Source organism: Ochotona princeps, chromosome 30 (assembly GCF_030435755.1).
Source record: "Ochotona princeps isolate mOchPri1 chromosome 30, mOchPri1.hap1, whole genome shotgun sequence".
NCBI lineage: Eukaryota > Metazoa > Chordata > Mammalia > Lagomorpha > Ochotonidae > Ochotona > Ochotona princeps.
The window spans coordinates 20,378,229-20,391,197 of NC_080861.1; the positions used below are offsets into that span (position 1 = coordinate 20,378,229).

The 12,969-nt window shown below is 48.1% G+C and overlaps 2 protein-coding genes across 3 annotated transcripts in view; one reads left to right on the top strand and one right to left on the bottom strand.

The window, feature by feature from the left end:
* SLC22A14 (solute carrier family 22 member 14) overlaps nucleotides 1-12,969 on the bottom strand; it is a 980,905-nt gene that overhangs the window by 102,964 nt on the left and 864,972 nt on the right. The gene's annotated exons all lie outside the window — the stretch shown is intronic.
* The window catches only part of OXSR1 (oxidative stress responsive kinase 1), a 93,843-nt gene that overhangs the window by 66,011 nt on the left and 14,863 nt on the right, over nucleotides 1-12,969 (top strand). Inside the window, exons 9-11 of the mRNA XM_058657211.1 lie at nucleotides 125-173; nucleotides 935-1,000; nucleotides 11,330-11,452. Of these exons, the coding sequence (XP_058513194.1) occupies nucleotides 125-173; nucleotides 935-1,000; nucleotides 11,330-11,452 (238 nt within the window). The remainder of the gene's footprint in view (nucleotides 1-124; nucleotides 174-934; nucleotides 1,001-11,329; nucleotides 11,453-12,969) is intronic.

Here is a 12,969-nt window from a genome sequence, read left to right on the forward strand (position 1 = left end):
TTTTTAGCAGGCAAGCCAGGTAGAATATAATGTTCTGTTTTGTAACTCAAGAAATCATTTTCTCACAAATGGAAGCCCACATTATACTTGAATTAACTATGAACACTTTCTTCTCTGCTTTTAGACCAACCGCAGCAGAACTGCTAAGGCACAAGTTTTTCCAGAAAGCAAAGGTAAGAAATGACAGCTTTGTTTTTTTCTGTGTTCGTGTGATGCTGCTCCGTTGTATGTGTTGTGTTCACTGTTTAGAAATTAACGTTTCCTAACGCTGATTTCTGTTTGGAAGAATGAGGGCAACCGAAAGAACCGCTGAGGGCGCTGTGAGTACCACCCTTGGTACATGAAGATACTTTGGAATTTAATAAATGTGTTTCTGAGTATCATTAAACAGTAGGCCAGACTTACTAAAACAGCAGTGAATATTGAAATATTCTAGGTGTAAGCGATGGGAGCTACTGAGCTCTCCCCTTAGGGGTTACTCCTGATGTAGTAAGTGCTTCGTTTCCCAAAGAGATGGGAGAGTGGGCTATTACATTGGTTGGAAATGTGGGCCTGGGAGTGTGCAGGCTGTGGCTCATCAGGTGTGCTGATGGTGTGTGAAGCCGTGGGGTGCCTCAGGGCGAGGAAAGCCTGGGGGGCTTTGTATACTTGTTCACCTGCTGGTTGCCGTGATCGTCTCTGTGAATAAAAGAAGGCCCCCAGTGAAACTTCTGATCTACTTAGACAACAAAATACTGGGCTGTCTCCCATGGCTGACCCACGTGAAGAGCAGAATGCTGGAGTCAGGTCTACAGCGGAAGGACTGTGTCACTGTAAAACACAGGGGATGATGGGCAGGAAGCCCTTTACCTTCAAAACTTCAAACGGAAAAGAAGAATAACAATTTAAAAAAACTCTATTTTTAAGAAAATACTTTTCTTTTCTCTCTCTCCAGAATAAAGAGTTTCTTCAAGAAAAAATACTGCAGAGAGCACCTACCATTTCTGAAAGAGCTAAAAAGGTAAAGGAAGATGAATTCCTCTTTCTTGGCAAGTTACTTAGTTACTTTATCTTTGCATTTTGAATCTATATGTTAAGTGATACACTGTTAATAGTGTATGAAGTTTGTTTCTGCTGTTTCTAAAGCAATCTTTGATGTATTCTGTCAGTGCGTATCATTGGTCTAATGTATAGCTACATATTACTGTACTGTCCACCAGAACTGAGAAAGTAGTTAGTGAATTAATTCTTTTTTTTTTTTTTTTTTTTTTAAAAGATTTATTTTATTTTCATTACAAAGTCAGATACACTGAGAGGAGGAGAGACAGAGAGGAAGTGGAGCCGCCGGGATTAGAACCAGCAGTCATATGGGATCAAGGCGAGGACCTTAGCCACCAGGCCACACTGCCGAGCCCCGTTAGTGAATTAATTCTAAGCCCTGTTAGCTACTGGCTTCCCACTGTCGGGGTGGCTGCCCGAGTTTACATGGTTGATAATTGAAGTCACTACACCCACTTAAGGCACTACATTTTCTGGACTTTGTATTCAGATCCAAACAATCTTATTTACGTGTGTAATTTCGAAGAAGGTTGATGGTAATGTGAGCCTGAATTTAGGTTTCAGTTTGGGCAAAGTATATGGGTTTTCCCCTTCCATGTGAATGTTACGGTCCTGTTAAGAGGTGGGGAGAGCCTCGCCCACTCCCCAGCTTGTCTGACTTAGCCAGTGTGAAGGAAGGAGTGGCCAGGTGGCTGTGAGCTGATGGCGGCCTTGCGGGGCACGTACAGGCTGGGCCTGGTGCACCCGAGTGCAGGTGTGTCATGATGCAGCGCAAGGCCCGCCAGGGAGGCAGCAGCGTCATGTCTAGTGTCTGGCCGTAGGTAATTCTCCTCCGTGCATCACACCGCTTGTGAATTGGGTACTACCCAAAAGATTTTCCTTAATGAACCGGGAAAGTGTACGAGACTCCCGGAAGTGGGGGTTTTGTCACCAAGTCCTGGCGGTGAACTTGTACAGAGTTGGAAGCTCAGATGTTGCTTTCTTCCTGAACAGTTCTTGCGAAGCGTCAGCAGTTACTCGTTCTGTAGCTCTTTCCCTACCTTGATTTAAAGTTATGCCACTTACCACCTGGAAAAGTTTTCTCTCTTGCTTCCGGATCTTTTGGTATTCGCTTTTCCTGAGATGCTTTGCGTCACCGCTGCCATGAGCTGACACACTTTGCTCATTCCTCTGCTTTTCAGCTCCTCGGTGAAGGGGCCTGGCCTCGGAATAGCACCTTCCCGTGCTTGCTGTCCCTTCGCCTACCTTGTCGTCGTTAAAAGAACTCACCGGTGCCTGATATGTTATATAGTCTTTGTGTATGATTAGAGCAAAGCTTAGTAAGAACCACAATGTTTTGTTCATTGTTGTCTCCAATGTGTCTAGAAGTGTTCCCATCCGTAGATATTTGGTCACACAAGAGCAGATTAAAGTTGCACGAACTCCCAGCCGAGGGCCCTACCGAGTGCGTGTCTGCAGTGTGACTCGGCCAAGGAGAGTGGACCTCAGAAAGGCCGTCCAGTGAATACTTCAGTTGAGCTTCACCTTCTGTGCTTCCAACTGCTAAGGAATGGAAAGTCAGCAACCCCAAATGAATGCCAACCATGAGAGGAGCGAAAGCTGGCATCAATTTCAAAAGTAAAATGCCAGTAATTAGTGACAAAGAACATGGCCAGTTAGAGGAATGTAGTTGCTAAGCCAGCACTTCAGGCAGCTAACAAAACTTCAGGGTGCTCCTGGCAAGCCAGAATTAAAGCGTCAATTATTTTGGTGGGACAGGTTTGAACTGTATGTATAGCTTGTGCACATTTTCCGGCAGCAGTCTGTAGCCTCCTCCGATGAGACTTAGCCCTGTCCGTTTAAGACTTTGTGTCGGCCCCTTGTGGAGGAGAGGTGACTGACTATCTAGCAGTGACGCTTTGCGACATCAGTCAAAGCTTATTACTTGTGACTCCAGAACACCAGCAAAAGAGAAAATAGACTGACTTCAGCAAGAATTTTTTTTTTTTGCTTTAAATGATGCCATCAAGAAAATGAAAACAAAAATGTATCCAGAATGGCAAAAATATGTGTATCATATCTGATAAGATAATTGCATCTAGAATATCCATGTAAAAATTAAAATGAAATAAAAAGACCAGGAAAATGGGCAATGAGGTCTAATTGGCCACTTAACATAAAAAGATGCTTGGCTGGCCTTGTGTCATAGCTGGCTAAGCCGCAGCCTGCAGCCCCAGCATTCCGCATAGCCAGCGGTCGGAGTCCCAGCTAGTCCACTTCCGATTCCAGTTCCCTGCCCGGGAGCTCGGGGGCCTATACCCACGTGCTCACAGCACACTCTTCCCCTCTGGCTTCTGCCCAGCCCAACCCTGGCCATTGCAGGCCATTTGGGGAGTTAGCCAGCAGATCGCATATCTTTCTCTTTGTCTCTCCTTTCCTCTCTCTCTGTAACTCTACCTTCCAGATAAACAAATAAAGCTTTTTTTTTTTTTTAAAGATGCTCAATATCATTAGCTGTTGGAGAAATACAAAATAGTTAACAGTGAGATGCCACTTCACTAGAATGATATGAAAGGACAAAAATACATTCCAAAATAGCTGTCATTAAAGATATTGGAAAACTGGAGTGCTTGTTGACTGCTGATGGGAGTGTGAAACATTGCAGCTACTTCAGACAGCAGACTGGAACTTCCTCGAAAGAATAAATGAGTTACTGCTGCTAGCCGTACCCAAGAGGACTGAAATTATTAGGTATATACCAAAACCTATGCCCAAATGTTCATAGCAGCATTATTCATAAGAACAAAGATGAGGAAATAACACAAATATCCCTCAGCTGATGAATAGATCTAAAAAATGTGGTGTATTCGTATAGGGAATATTACTTGGCAGTAAAATGTAATAAAATACCGATGGTCCAACATTTAGATTGTCCCACTGTAGATTTTGATACATATTTGGTAGAAGCTGTACTTCAGACTATACTTTTTTTTTTTTAGGATTTTTTAAAAAAAAAATTATCGGAGAGACAGGAAGATCTTCCATCCATTGATTCACTCCCCAAGTGGCCACAATGGCTGGTGCTGCATTGACCAGAAGCCAGGAGCCAGGAGCTTCTTCCTGGTTTCCTACACGGGTGCAGGGTCCCAAGGCTTTGGACTGTCCTCAACTGTTTTCCCAGACCACAAGCAGGGAGCTGGATGGGATGTGGGGCTGCCGGAATTAAAACTGGCATCCATATGGGATCCCGGCGTGTTCAAGGCAAGGACTTTAGCCACTAGGCCACCGCACCAGGCCCCAGATTATAAATTTTGATCCTCTCCTTGGTCGCAGTATGTGGTACAGCTCTGTCACCACAGCAAGCCCCAGCTTCCGGTTGCCAGAAGTCAAAGGTGTCACCTGTGTTGGTCAGCTGGGATGCTTGCTAAGTTGGGTATATTCAGTGCTTCAGTGATAGGCTTAATCAGGATGTAACCCTGTTGGAAGCCAAGGAGCATTTGTACTAATGTGTACTGCAATACAGATCAGCCTTAAAGTAATATGCAAGAAGCCGCTTACAGCAGATGGTGCCTGAGGAGTCTTCACAAAGTTCATGGAGGAACAGCAGTTCAGGTGGTGGCTCAAGTCGTGGGCTCCCTGCCGCCCAGCTGGAGCACCTAGAGTGAGTTGCAGGCTCCTGGTATCAGTCAGGCCCAGCCCTGGCAACTGTGGACACTCAGGGAATGAATGATCACTAAAAGATTTTTTTAAGGGTTTATTTATTTTTATTGCAAAGCAGATATATATATGAGGAGAGACAGAGAGGAAGAGCTTCCGTCTGATTATTCATGCCCCAAGTGACCAGAGTAGCTGGAGCTGTGCCAATCCGAAGCCAGGAGCCAGGAGCTCTTTTGGATCTCCCACATGGGTGCAGGATTCCAAGGCTTTGGGCCATGTTTGACTTCAAGCAGGGAGCTGGATGGGAAGCGAGGCTGCTGGGATTAGAACTGGTGCCCATGGGCGTTCAAGGCAAGGACTTCAGCTGGTAGGCCACCGCACCGTTCCCAGAGTAAACTTTTAATTCCATTGTTTTCACATGGGCTTTTGAAAGTGCCCTGAAAGTATGAGTCCATGTGCATAAAATATTCACAACAGGCCAATGTAGAGAGACAAAAAAGCTACTGGCTGCCTAGGACTAGGGAATTGGAAGCAAGTGACCATGACTGCCTATTGGTATGGCGTGTTTGTAGTTATGGTTACGCAATTCTGATTATCCCATAGGTTGATTGTGTGATGAAGGAATTACATCCTAACAAAGCTTTCTTCTTTGCAAAGGGTGCCTCTAGAACAGCATAACCACTAACAGAAGTCATTTGGAGGGGCACATGTTGTGGTACATAGAGGGTTAAGCTACCACTCTTTTTTTTTTTTTAATTGGAAAGGCAGATATTCAGAGAGAAGGAGAGAGAAAACGATCTTCCATCTGTTGGTTCACTCTCTCTCTCTCTTTTTTTTTTTTTTTTTTAATGGAAAGGTGGATTTACATAGAGGAGAGACCGAGAGGAAGATCTTCCGTCCAATGATTCACTCCCCAAGCGGTCGCAATGGCTGGAGCTGAGCCAACCCAAAGTCAGGAAGCAGGAGTTTCTGGATTTCCCTTGTGGGTGCAGGGTCCCAAGGTTTTGGGCCGTCCTTGACTGCTTTCTCAGGCCACAAGCAAGGAACTAGATGGGAAGTGGAACAGCCAGAATATGAACTGGTGCCCATATGAGATCCCACCAAATGCAAGGCGAGGATTTAGCCACTAGGCCACCGCTGAGCCCAAGCTACCACTTTTGTCGTGCGGGGTTGAGTCTCGCTTCTGTTTCCAGATTCCTGCTGTCTTACCTGTCTAGGAGGCAGCAAATGATGCCTCAAGTTCTTTTTGTGACTCAGCTGTAGTTCTGACTCCTGGCTTCAGCTTGGCTCAGCCTTGATTTGGGGTCAGGGACGATTTTGAAAGTAATGCCGCAAATAGATGAGCTTCTCTATCTCTAGCTTCATTCACTCTCTCCTATTTGGTATCTTCCAAATGAATAAAAATAAATAAATTTTAGAACAGAAGTCTTAGGTCTTCATGGCGCACTGGCCTATGCCGCTGCCTCCAACGCCAGCATCCCCTGTGGACACCAATTTGAGAGCCTGTTAATGCATCTAGGAAAGCAATAGAAGATGGCCCAGGTGCTTGGGTCTCTGCACCCATCTGCGAGACCCAGCTCTGGCCATTGTGGCCATCCAGGGAGTGAACCAGCAGAGGAAGCTCGCTCTCTCTGCCTTTCAAATCGAGCTCTTGATGTTAGCCTGCCCCAACACTGGCTCTTGTGGGCGCTTGGGTTGTAAACCAGAGAATAGAGATCTTTCTCTGTGTCAGTCTCTGCCCTTCAAATAAAATAGATCAATGAATGAGCATTAAAAAAATTCAGCAGGTCCAGCGGTGTGGCCTAGCGGCTAAAGTCCTCGCCTTGATCACACCCCAGGATCCCATATGGGCGCCGGTTCTGATCCCAGCAGCTCCACTTCCCATCCAGCTCCCTGCTTGTGGCCTGGGAAAGCAGTCGAGGACGGCCCAAAGCTTTGGGACCCTGCACCCGTGTGGGAGACCCGGAAGAGGTTCCTGGTTCCTGGCTTCAGATTGGCTCAGCACCGGCCGTTGTGGCCACTTGGGGAGTGAAACATCGGATGGAAGATCTTCCTTTCTGTCTCTCCTCCTCTCTGTATGTCTGACTTTGTAATAAAAATAAATTTAAAAAAATCAACAACTTTAAGAGAAATGGCTGTTTCTTATGTATAACCATGTTCATAAACAGTAAATATCGATCCAACCAAATATACAGTGTTCTTGAGAAAATGGTAGAGGGTTGATAATAGAGTTAAATTCTGTTCTTCCAAATTGAGAAGTTTATAAATCAAGAAAAAAAAATTAAGGCAGATTTCAAAGGAGCAAGGTAAAATTTGTTGAAAGCAATTGCCTGTGGGGGAAGAAGATGGAGTCTAAGAGATGGCTACTTAAAAAAAGTTTTCTTTTAATTTTTAATATTGTTTACATAGTTGAGAGGAATACAGGCCCATGTGGTCCTCAGATTGGAGTGGGGAGGGTCAGGTATGGAGGTACCTGGGGGACTCGTGCTACAATCTTTTATTCCCCTGTGTCTGCAGGGGAGGAAGGGTAGGGGGCACACTCCTTGCTGTCAAACTACGTCAGCAACCAGGGAACCAGGGATCGGGGATGGCCCTTTAATGGTACAGCAGACACCCCATGTGGGGAAGAGTGTTGCAAGTATGTTACTCAGGTAGTCTCTGTTAGCCCCAAGACATTGTTGGCTTCTTGCCGCATGGTTGAGAAAATCTTTCTGAGGTCTGTTGGCTGACGCATCCACCTTAGTGCATCCACAGACCCGGGAACATGCTGCCAAACGCAGCCAGAATTGTCCAACCTGTGCAGCTTTCCACCCTATATCGAGGCAGTTGACATCTCTGCTGACACAGATGAGCTGGCTGTCATGTCCCCCGTGTGCATCAGGACATGCTGTCCACTGCACAGGCATCAGCAACTGAGGAGGCCCAGTCTTGGTACATGTTCTCCAAGGTCAGACTACACATTCTTTGATTTTTCCTGTGGCCAGGGTCTGAGTCCAGCAGTCTGGTTGGGGAGTTGCTCAGGAAACCTCACCTGACTTGACTTCAGGCTTGACTCTTAGATGCACCAGCCATTCAGGGTCAGATATGGTCTGTCATCTGCACCAGCCAATGCACATACTGCTGGAGGCAGATTGCTCAGTTCCGCCTCAGCCCCGTATTTCATATGCACTGTTGGGTGATATGACCCAGCCCAGCCAGCCCACCACAGACCCAGTCCCCATATATACCAACAGTTGCCACGGAGTCGTCAGGGTGACCTCTAATAACTCCCACCAGGCCTGCCCCCAGCCCATTTTTGCACATGCAGTCTCAGCCCAGAACATATCCTGTCTAGCTGTTATGCACATCCATGGGTACTGAGGCTTAGCTCAACCTGATCAGTCCCCAGATGCAGCTCTCACAGTTGTCAGCAGGTGCCGCTACCTGATCCAGCATGGCCCACCCCCAGGCTTGGTTCTTTTGCTCATCAGTGATAGGTACAGCCTAGTAGGCAAGTGTCCACAGTACCCTAATTGTCCTGTCCCCGCATTGGAATTCACACTTGCCCAGGGGATAGTGTGGTGCAGCCTAACATGGCTTGCATCCAGTCCCAGCTCTTGCCGGCTAGTGGCTGCAGCCTAGCTTGGTTTGCCCACACCCATTCTGGCTCTTGTGTATGCCAGCAGGTACACAGGCTAGCCCAGCCAGGCTCACCTGCAAGAAAGGCCCACCCCCAGTTCAGCTCTCATGCTCACCCCTACCAGGTCCACTCCCAGCCCTTGGTCTTGTGTGTACCCACAGGTGCTGCGGCCCAGTCTGAGATGACCTGTCCCCAGTCTTGGCATTTACCAGCAGTTGCTACAGCGTGGCTCTGCCCTGCCCACCCCTAGTCACAGTTCTTGCTGGCAGGTGCAGTAGCCTCACCTAGCCCAACGCACCCCCAACTCTCATGTGAACTGTCAGGTATTATTATCAAACCCAGCCTGGCCTGAGCCCTGCCCTGGCTTTCTCTCATACCAGTATGTGCTGTGGACAGACCCTGCCCAGTCTGTCACACATGTGTTAGTAGATGCTGCGTCACAGCCTGGTCTAGCCTGCTCCCAACCTGGCCGTTGGGCTCACCAGTGGTAGTTTTGCCTAGTAGGGGAGTTTTCCAAATTCTTCTCCCTGGCCCACTACCAGCAATGGATCCTGCGTGTGCTGTTGGGTTCTACTGCCCAGACTGACATGGCTAATCCCCAGCGTGGCACTCATTTGTGGGTACTTTGGCCTAGCTAGATTGCTCCACACCCATTCTGACTCTTCACTGGTGGGTGCTGTAGCCTTGCTGAGCCTGACTTACCCCAAGACCTGGTTCTCACGTGAACCAGCAGGTACTACAACCTAACCTGGCCTGTCCCATAGCCATTCTGGCTCTTATGAGCACCAGCAGGTGCTGGAGATCAACCTGGTTTGCCTTGCCCCCAGACCCAGTCCACATGCATGCTGATGGGTGCTTCAGTCTTGCCCAACAGGGGAGTCCCCAAAGTTCCCCTCCCAGGCCTATTCCCAGCCCCATGTCTTACGTGTGCTGGTGGGTATTTCAACCAGCCTGGTGTGGTCTACCTGCAGTCTCTGCTCTCACTGGTGGGTGTTTTAGCCCAGCCCAGCTGGGCAAGGTCCACACCCTGTCCTGGCTTTCGTGCATGCCAATAGATGCTGAGGCCTGTCCCAGCTCGGTCTGTCCCCAGACCTGGCCCACACAAACAGCAATAGAATAGGCTTGCCTGGCCTGGCCTGCCCGCAGCCCCTGCTCCCAGTGGGGGCTGTGCACCACGTCCCCCTACCAGGCTCACTCACTTCCCTGGGTCCCATGTCTGCCATCGGGCGCAGCAGCCCTGTTTGGCACGGTCTGCCCTTAGTACTGATCCTTGCGTGCACCAAAAGGTACTGTAGCCTGGCCCCACGTAGCTTCTCGCAGCCCCAGCTGCTGCAAGTATTAGATGGGTGTCAGTTGAGTTTTGTGGTGCAGCCTGGCTTGGCCTGTCACCGTCCCAGCTCCCTGTGTAAACTGGTGGGTGTTGCAGTCCCAAAGAGGCGAACCCACAAGCTCCTTACGGAATCTGCTCTCAGATCCAGTTCTCTTATGTTCTGGTGGGTGCTGTGGTCCAGCCTGACTGGCTCTCCCTCTGCTCTGACATTCCTTGACGGGTAGTATGGCCTAGCCCAGCCAGCATGCACACCAGCCCCAGCTTTGCCATGTGGTTGGTACCTTGGCCTGACCCAGATATATCCTACGGTTTCCCACCTCTAAACTATTGCATTTCTGCTCCCTTGCTTACCTGTGAGTGCAGTGGGTTGGTCTGTGAAGACCCCCAAAATCATTCCTTCCCTGTCAAACATGCCCTCAGGTGCTCTAATACATCTCCAGCCCTCCTTCCCCTGGCGGTCTGTATCCCCGCTGCCTGAGGGCCAGAGTGGTGTGTGCCAGCCTAGAGTTTCCACTTTCCCCACTTAAAGAAAAGCCACTATGCTGGGGTACAGAAACTTGGCATTAAACAGCCCCAAATGCCAACCAGCTGTTGGCTGATTTTCTCCCAGCAATGTACAAAACAGCCTAGGTAGTTTGCCTACAGCAGTTTTGGTGGTGGTTTTTTGTTTTTAAACAAAACTTGCACAGCTCCATGACTCTAGGCACAAATGTAATTTTGACTTATTTATTTATTTAACAAGAGCAATCTCTTGGGTGGACTTCCTAGATCCAAGACCTCTTCCATTAAAAACAATTTTTGAAGAGCCAGTGTTATTGCGTAACTTGCTGGGCCACAACTTGCAGTGCTGGCCTCCTGTGTTGTAGCACCGCTTTGATTCCTGGCTCCTCTGCTTCTCATTCAATTTCTTGCTAATGAGCCTGGGAGAACAGTGGATGAAGACCCAAGTACTTGGGTCCCTGCTGACCACATTAGACCCGGATGGAGTTTGAGGCTCCTGGCATTGGCCTCACCCAGCGTTTAGGGAGTGCACCACCAGGTAAAAGACCTCTCTGTCTGTTACTTAGCCTTTTGAATAAAAAAACTTTTAAGTTTTTTTTTTTTTTAAGATTTATTTACTTTTATTGGAAAGGCAATTTTACAGAAAGAAGGAGAGGCAGAGAAATCTTCCGTCTGCAGGTTCATTCCCCAAATGGTCACAGTGGCCAGAGCTGAGCCAATCTGAAGCCAGGAGCTTCTTCTGGGACTCCCACATGGATGCAGGGTCCCAAGGCTTTGGGTCGTCCTCTGCTACTTCCCCAGGCCACAAACAGGGAGCTGGATGGGAGGGGGAGCAGCCAAGACATAAACTGGTACCCATATGGGATCCCGGTATGTATAAGGTGAGGATTTAGCCACTAAGCCATTGTGCAGGGCCCTAAAATTGTTTTGAGGATGTTAATACCTTGATCAGCTTAAAGCTGACTTCACATGAAGGACTTGGTGTTTGGGTGTGGATGTGGAAGTACAGGGAAAGTCTGATTGCGACTAAAGGCAAAGTGGATGTTGTGAAGAAAGAGCTTGGGAGATGTGAATTTGCATGAGGGCACTTACTTTTGGGGAAAATGATTATGGATTGAAATGACACAAATGGAAGAAAATATGAATGAATGTTTTATCTGGCAAACGTGAAACAAAATTGTAATCCGTGTCTTCCCGATGAGCAGGTCCGCAGAGTGCCGGGTTCCAGTGGCCGTCTTCATAAGACAGAGGATGGAGGCTGGGAGTGGAGCGACGATGAATTCGATGAAGAAAGTGAGGAGGGGAAAGCAGCAATTTCACAACTCAGGGTAAGCGTTGTTAAACCGTATGCTTGCAGAACTCTCTATGGGTTTTGTTCATGATAGCCAACTAAATATAAAGAATACAAGAGTCAGGATGTGGACTTTGTGGCAAAGCTCGTTAAGCTGCTGCCTACAACTCCCATGTGCCCTATCAAAGTCCCCATTGAAGTCCCAGCTCTCTGCTTCAGACCCAGCTTCCTGCTAATGTGTCCTGGGAGGCAATACCTTAGGCTGCAAGTGCTTGGGTGCCTGCCACCTCTTTGGGAGACCTGGCTGGAATTCCTGGACTCATGGTTTTGGTCTGGCTCAGCCCTGGTTCTTTCAGGAATTTGGGGAGTGAATCAGCAGATAGATTCCCCCCCTTCTTTTTTCCCTCTCCCAACTCACTCATTCTCATGGCCATTTTCATTCTGCCTTACAAATAAACTAAACCTTTTTTAGAGACTTATTTACTTGGCAGGAGGTTACAGAGAGAGAAGGAGGCATAAAGCTGTGCTGGCTCACCCCCAGATAGCTGCAGCAGTCAAGGCTGGGTCTGTCTGGAGCCAGGAGCTGCTTCTCCATCTCCCGTCTGCTGCTGCTCTCAGGCACATTGGCCGGGAGCTTGGAGCAGGACCACTGATACTCAAACCAGTACATTGGAAAGGGATGCCAGTGTATCGAGTAGCGGCTTAACCCCCTGTTTCCCAAACAAGTAGCTTTCTGATCAGTATCTCATCATCTTTAGACAGTTTTTTTAAAGATTTATTTATTTTTGTTGGAAAGGCTGACACACAGAGAGGAGGAGAGACAGAGAGGAAGATCTTCCGTCCGATGGTTCACTCCCCAAGCGGCCGCTATGGCTGGAGCTGAGCCAGCCAGGAGCCAGGAGCTCTTCTAGGTCTCCCAAGTAGGCGATGGGTCCCAAGGCTTTGGGCTGTCCTCGACTGCTTTCCCAGGTCATAAGCAGAGAGCTAGATGGGAAGCAGGGCTGCTGGGATTAGAACCGGCGCCCATATGGGAGGAAGACCATATGCAAGGCGAGGACTTTAATCAGTACGCTATTGTGCCGGGCCCGTTTACAGTTTTTTTAAGGTCTATTTATTTTTATTTGGAAAGCAGATTTACAAAGAAGAGATAGACAGGAAGATCTTCCATCTGCGGGTTCACTCTCCAGGTGGCTGCAATGGCTAGGAGCCAGGAACTTCTTTTGGGTCTCCCACTTGGTTGCATAAATTCTTTTAAAGAAAGAATATAGGGCCTGGGGCGGGAGCCTAGTGTCTAAAATCCTTGCCTTGCAAGTGCTAGGATCCCATTTGGGCACCAGTTTGTATCCCGGCTGCTTTACGTCTCATCCAGCTCCCTGGAGAGGACGACTTAAATCCTTGGGACCCTACACCCTCCTGGGAGACCCGGAGGAAGCTCCGGGTTCCTGGCTTCAAATCGGCTCAGTTCTCATAGTTGCAGCCACTTGGGGAGTGAATAAGCAGATGGAAGGTCTTTCTGTGGGTCTGACTTCCAATAAAAATAATAAATCTTTTTTT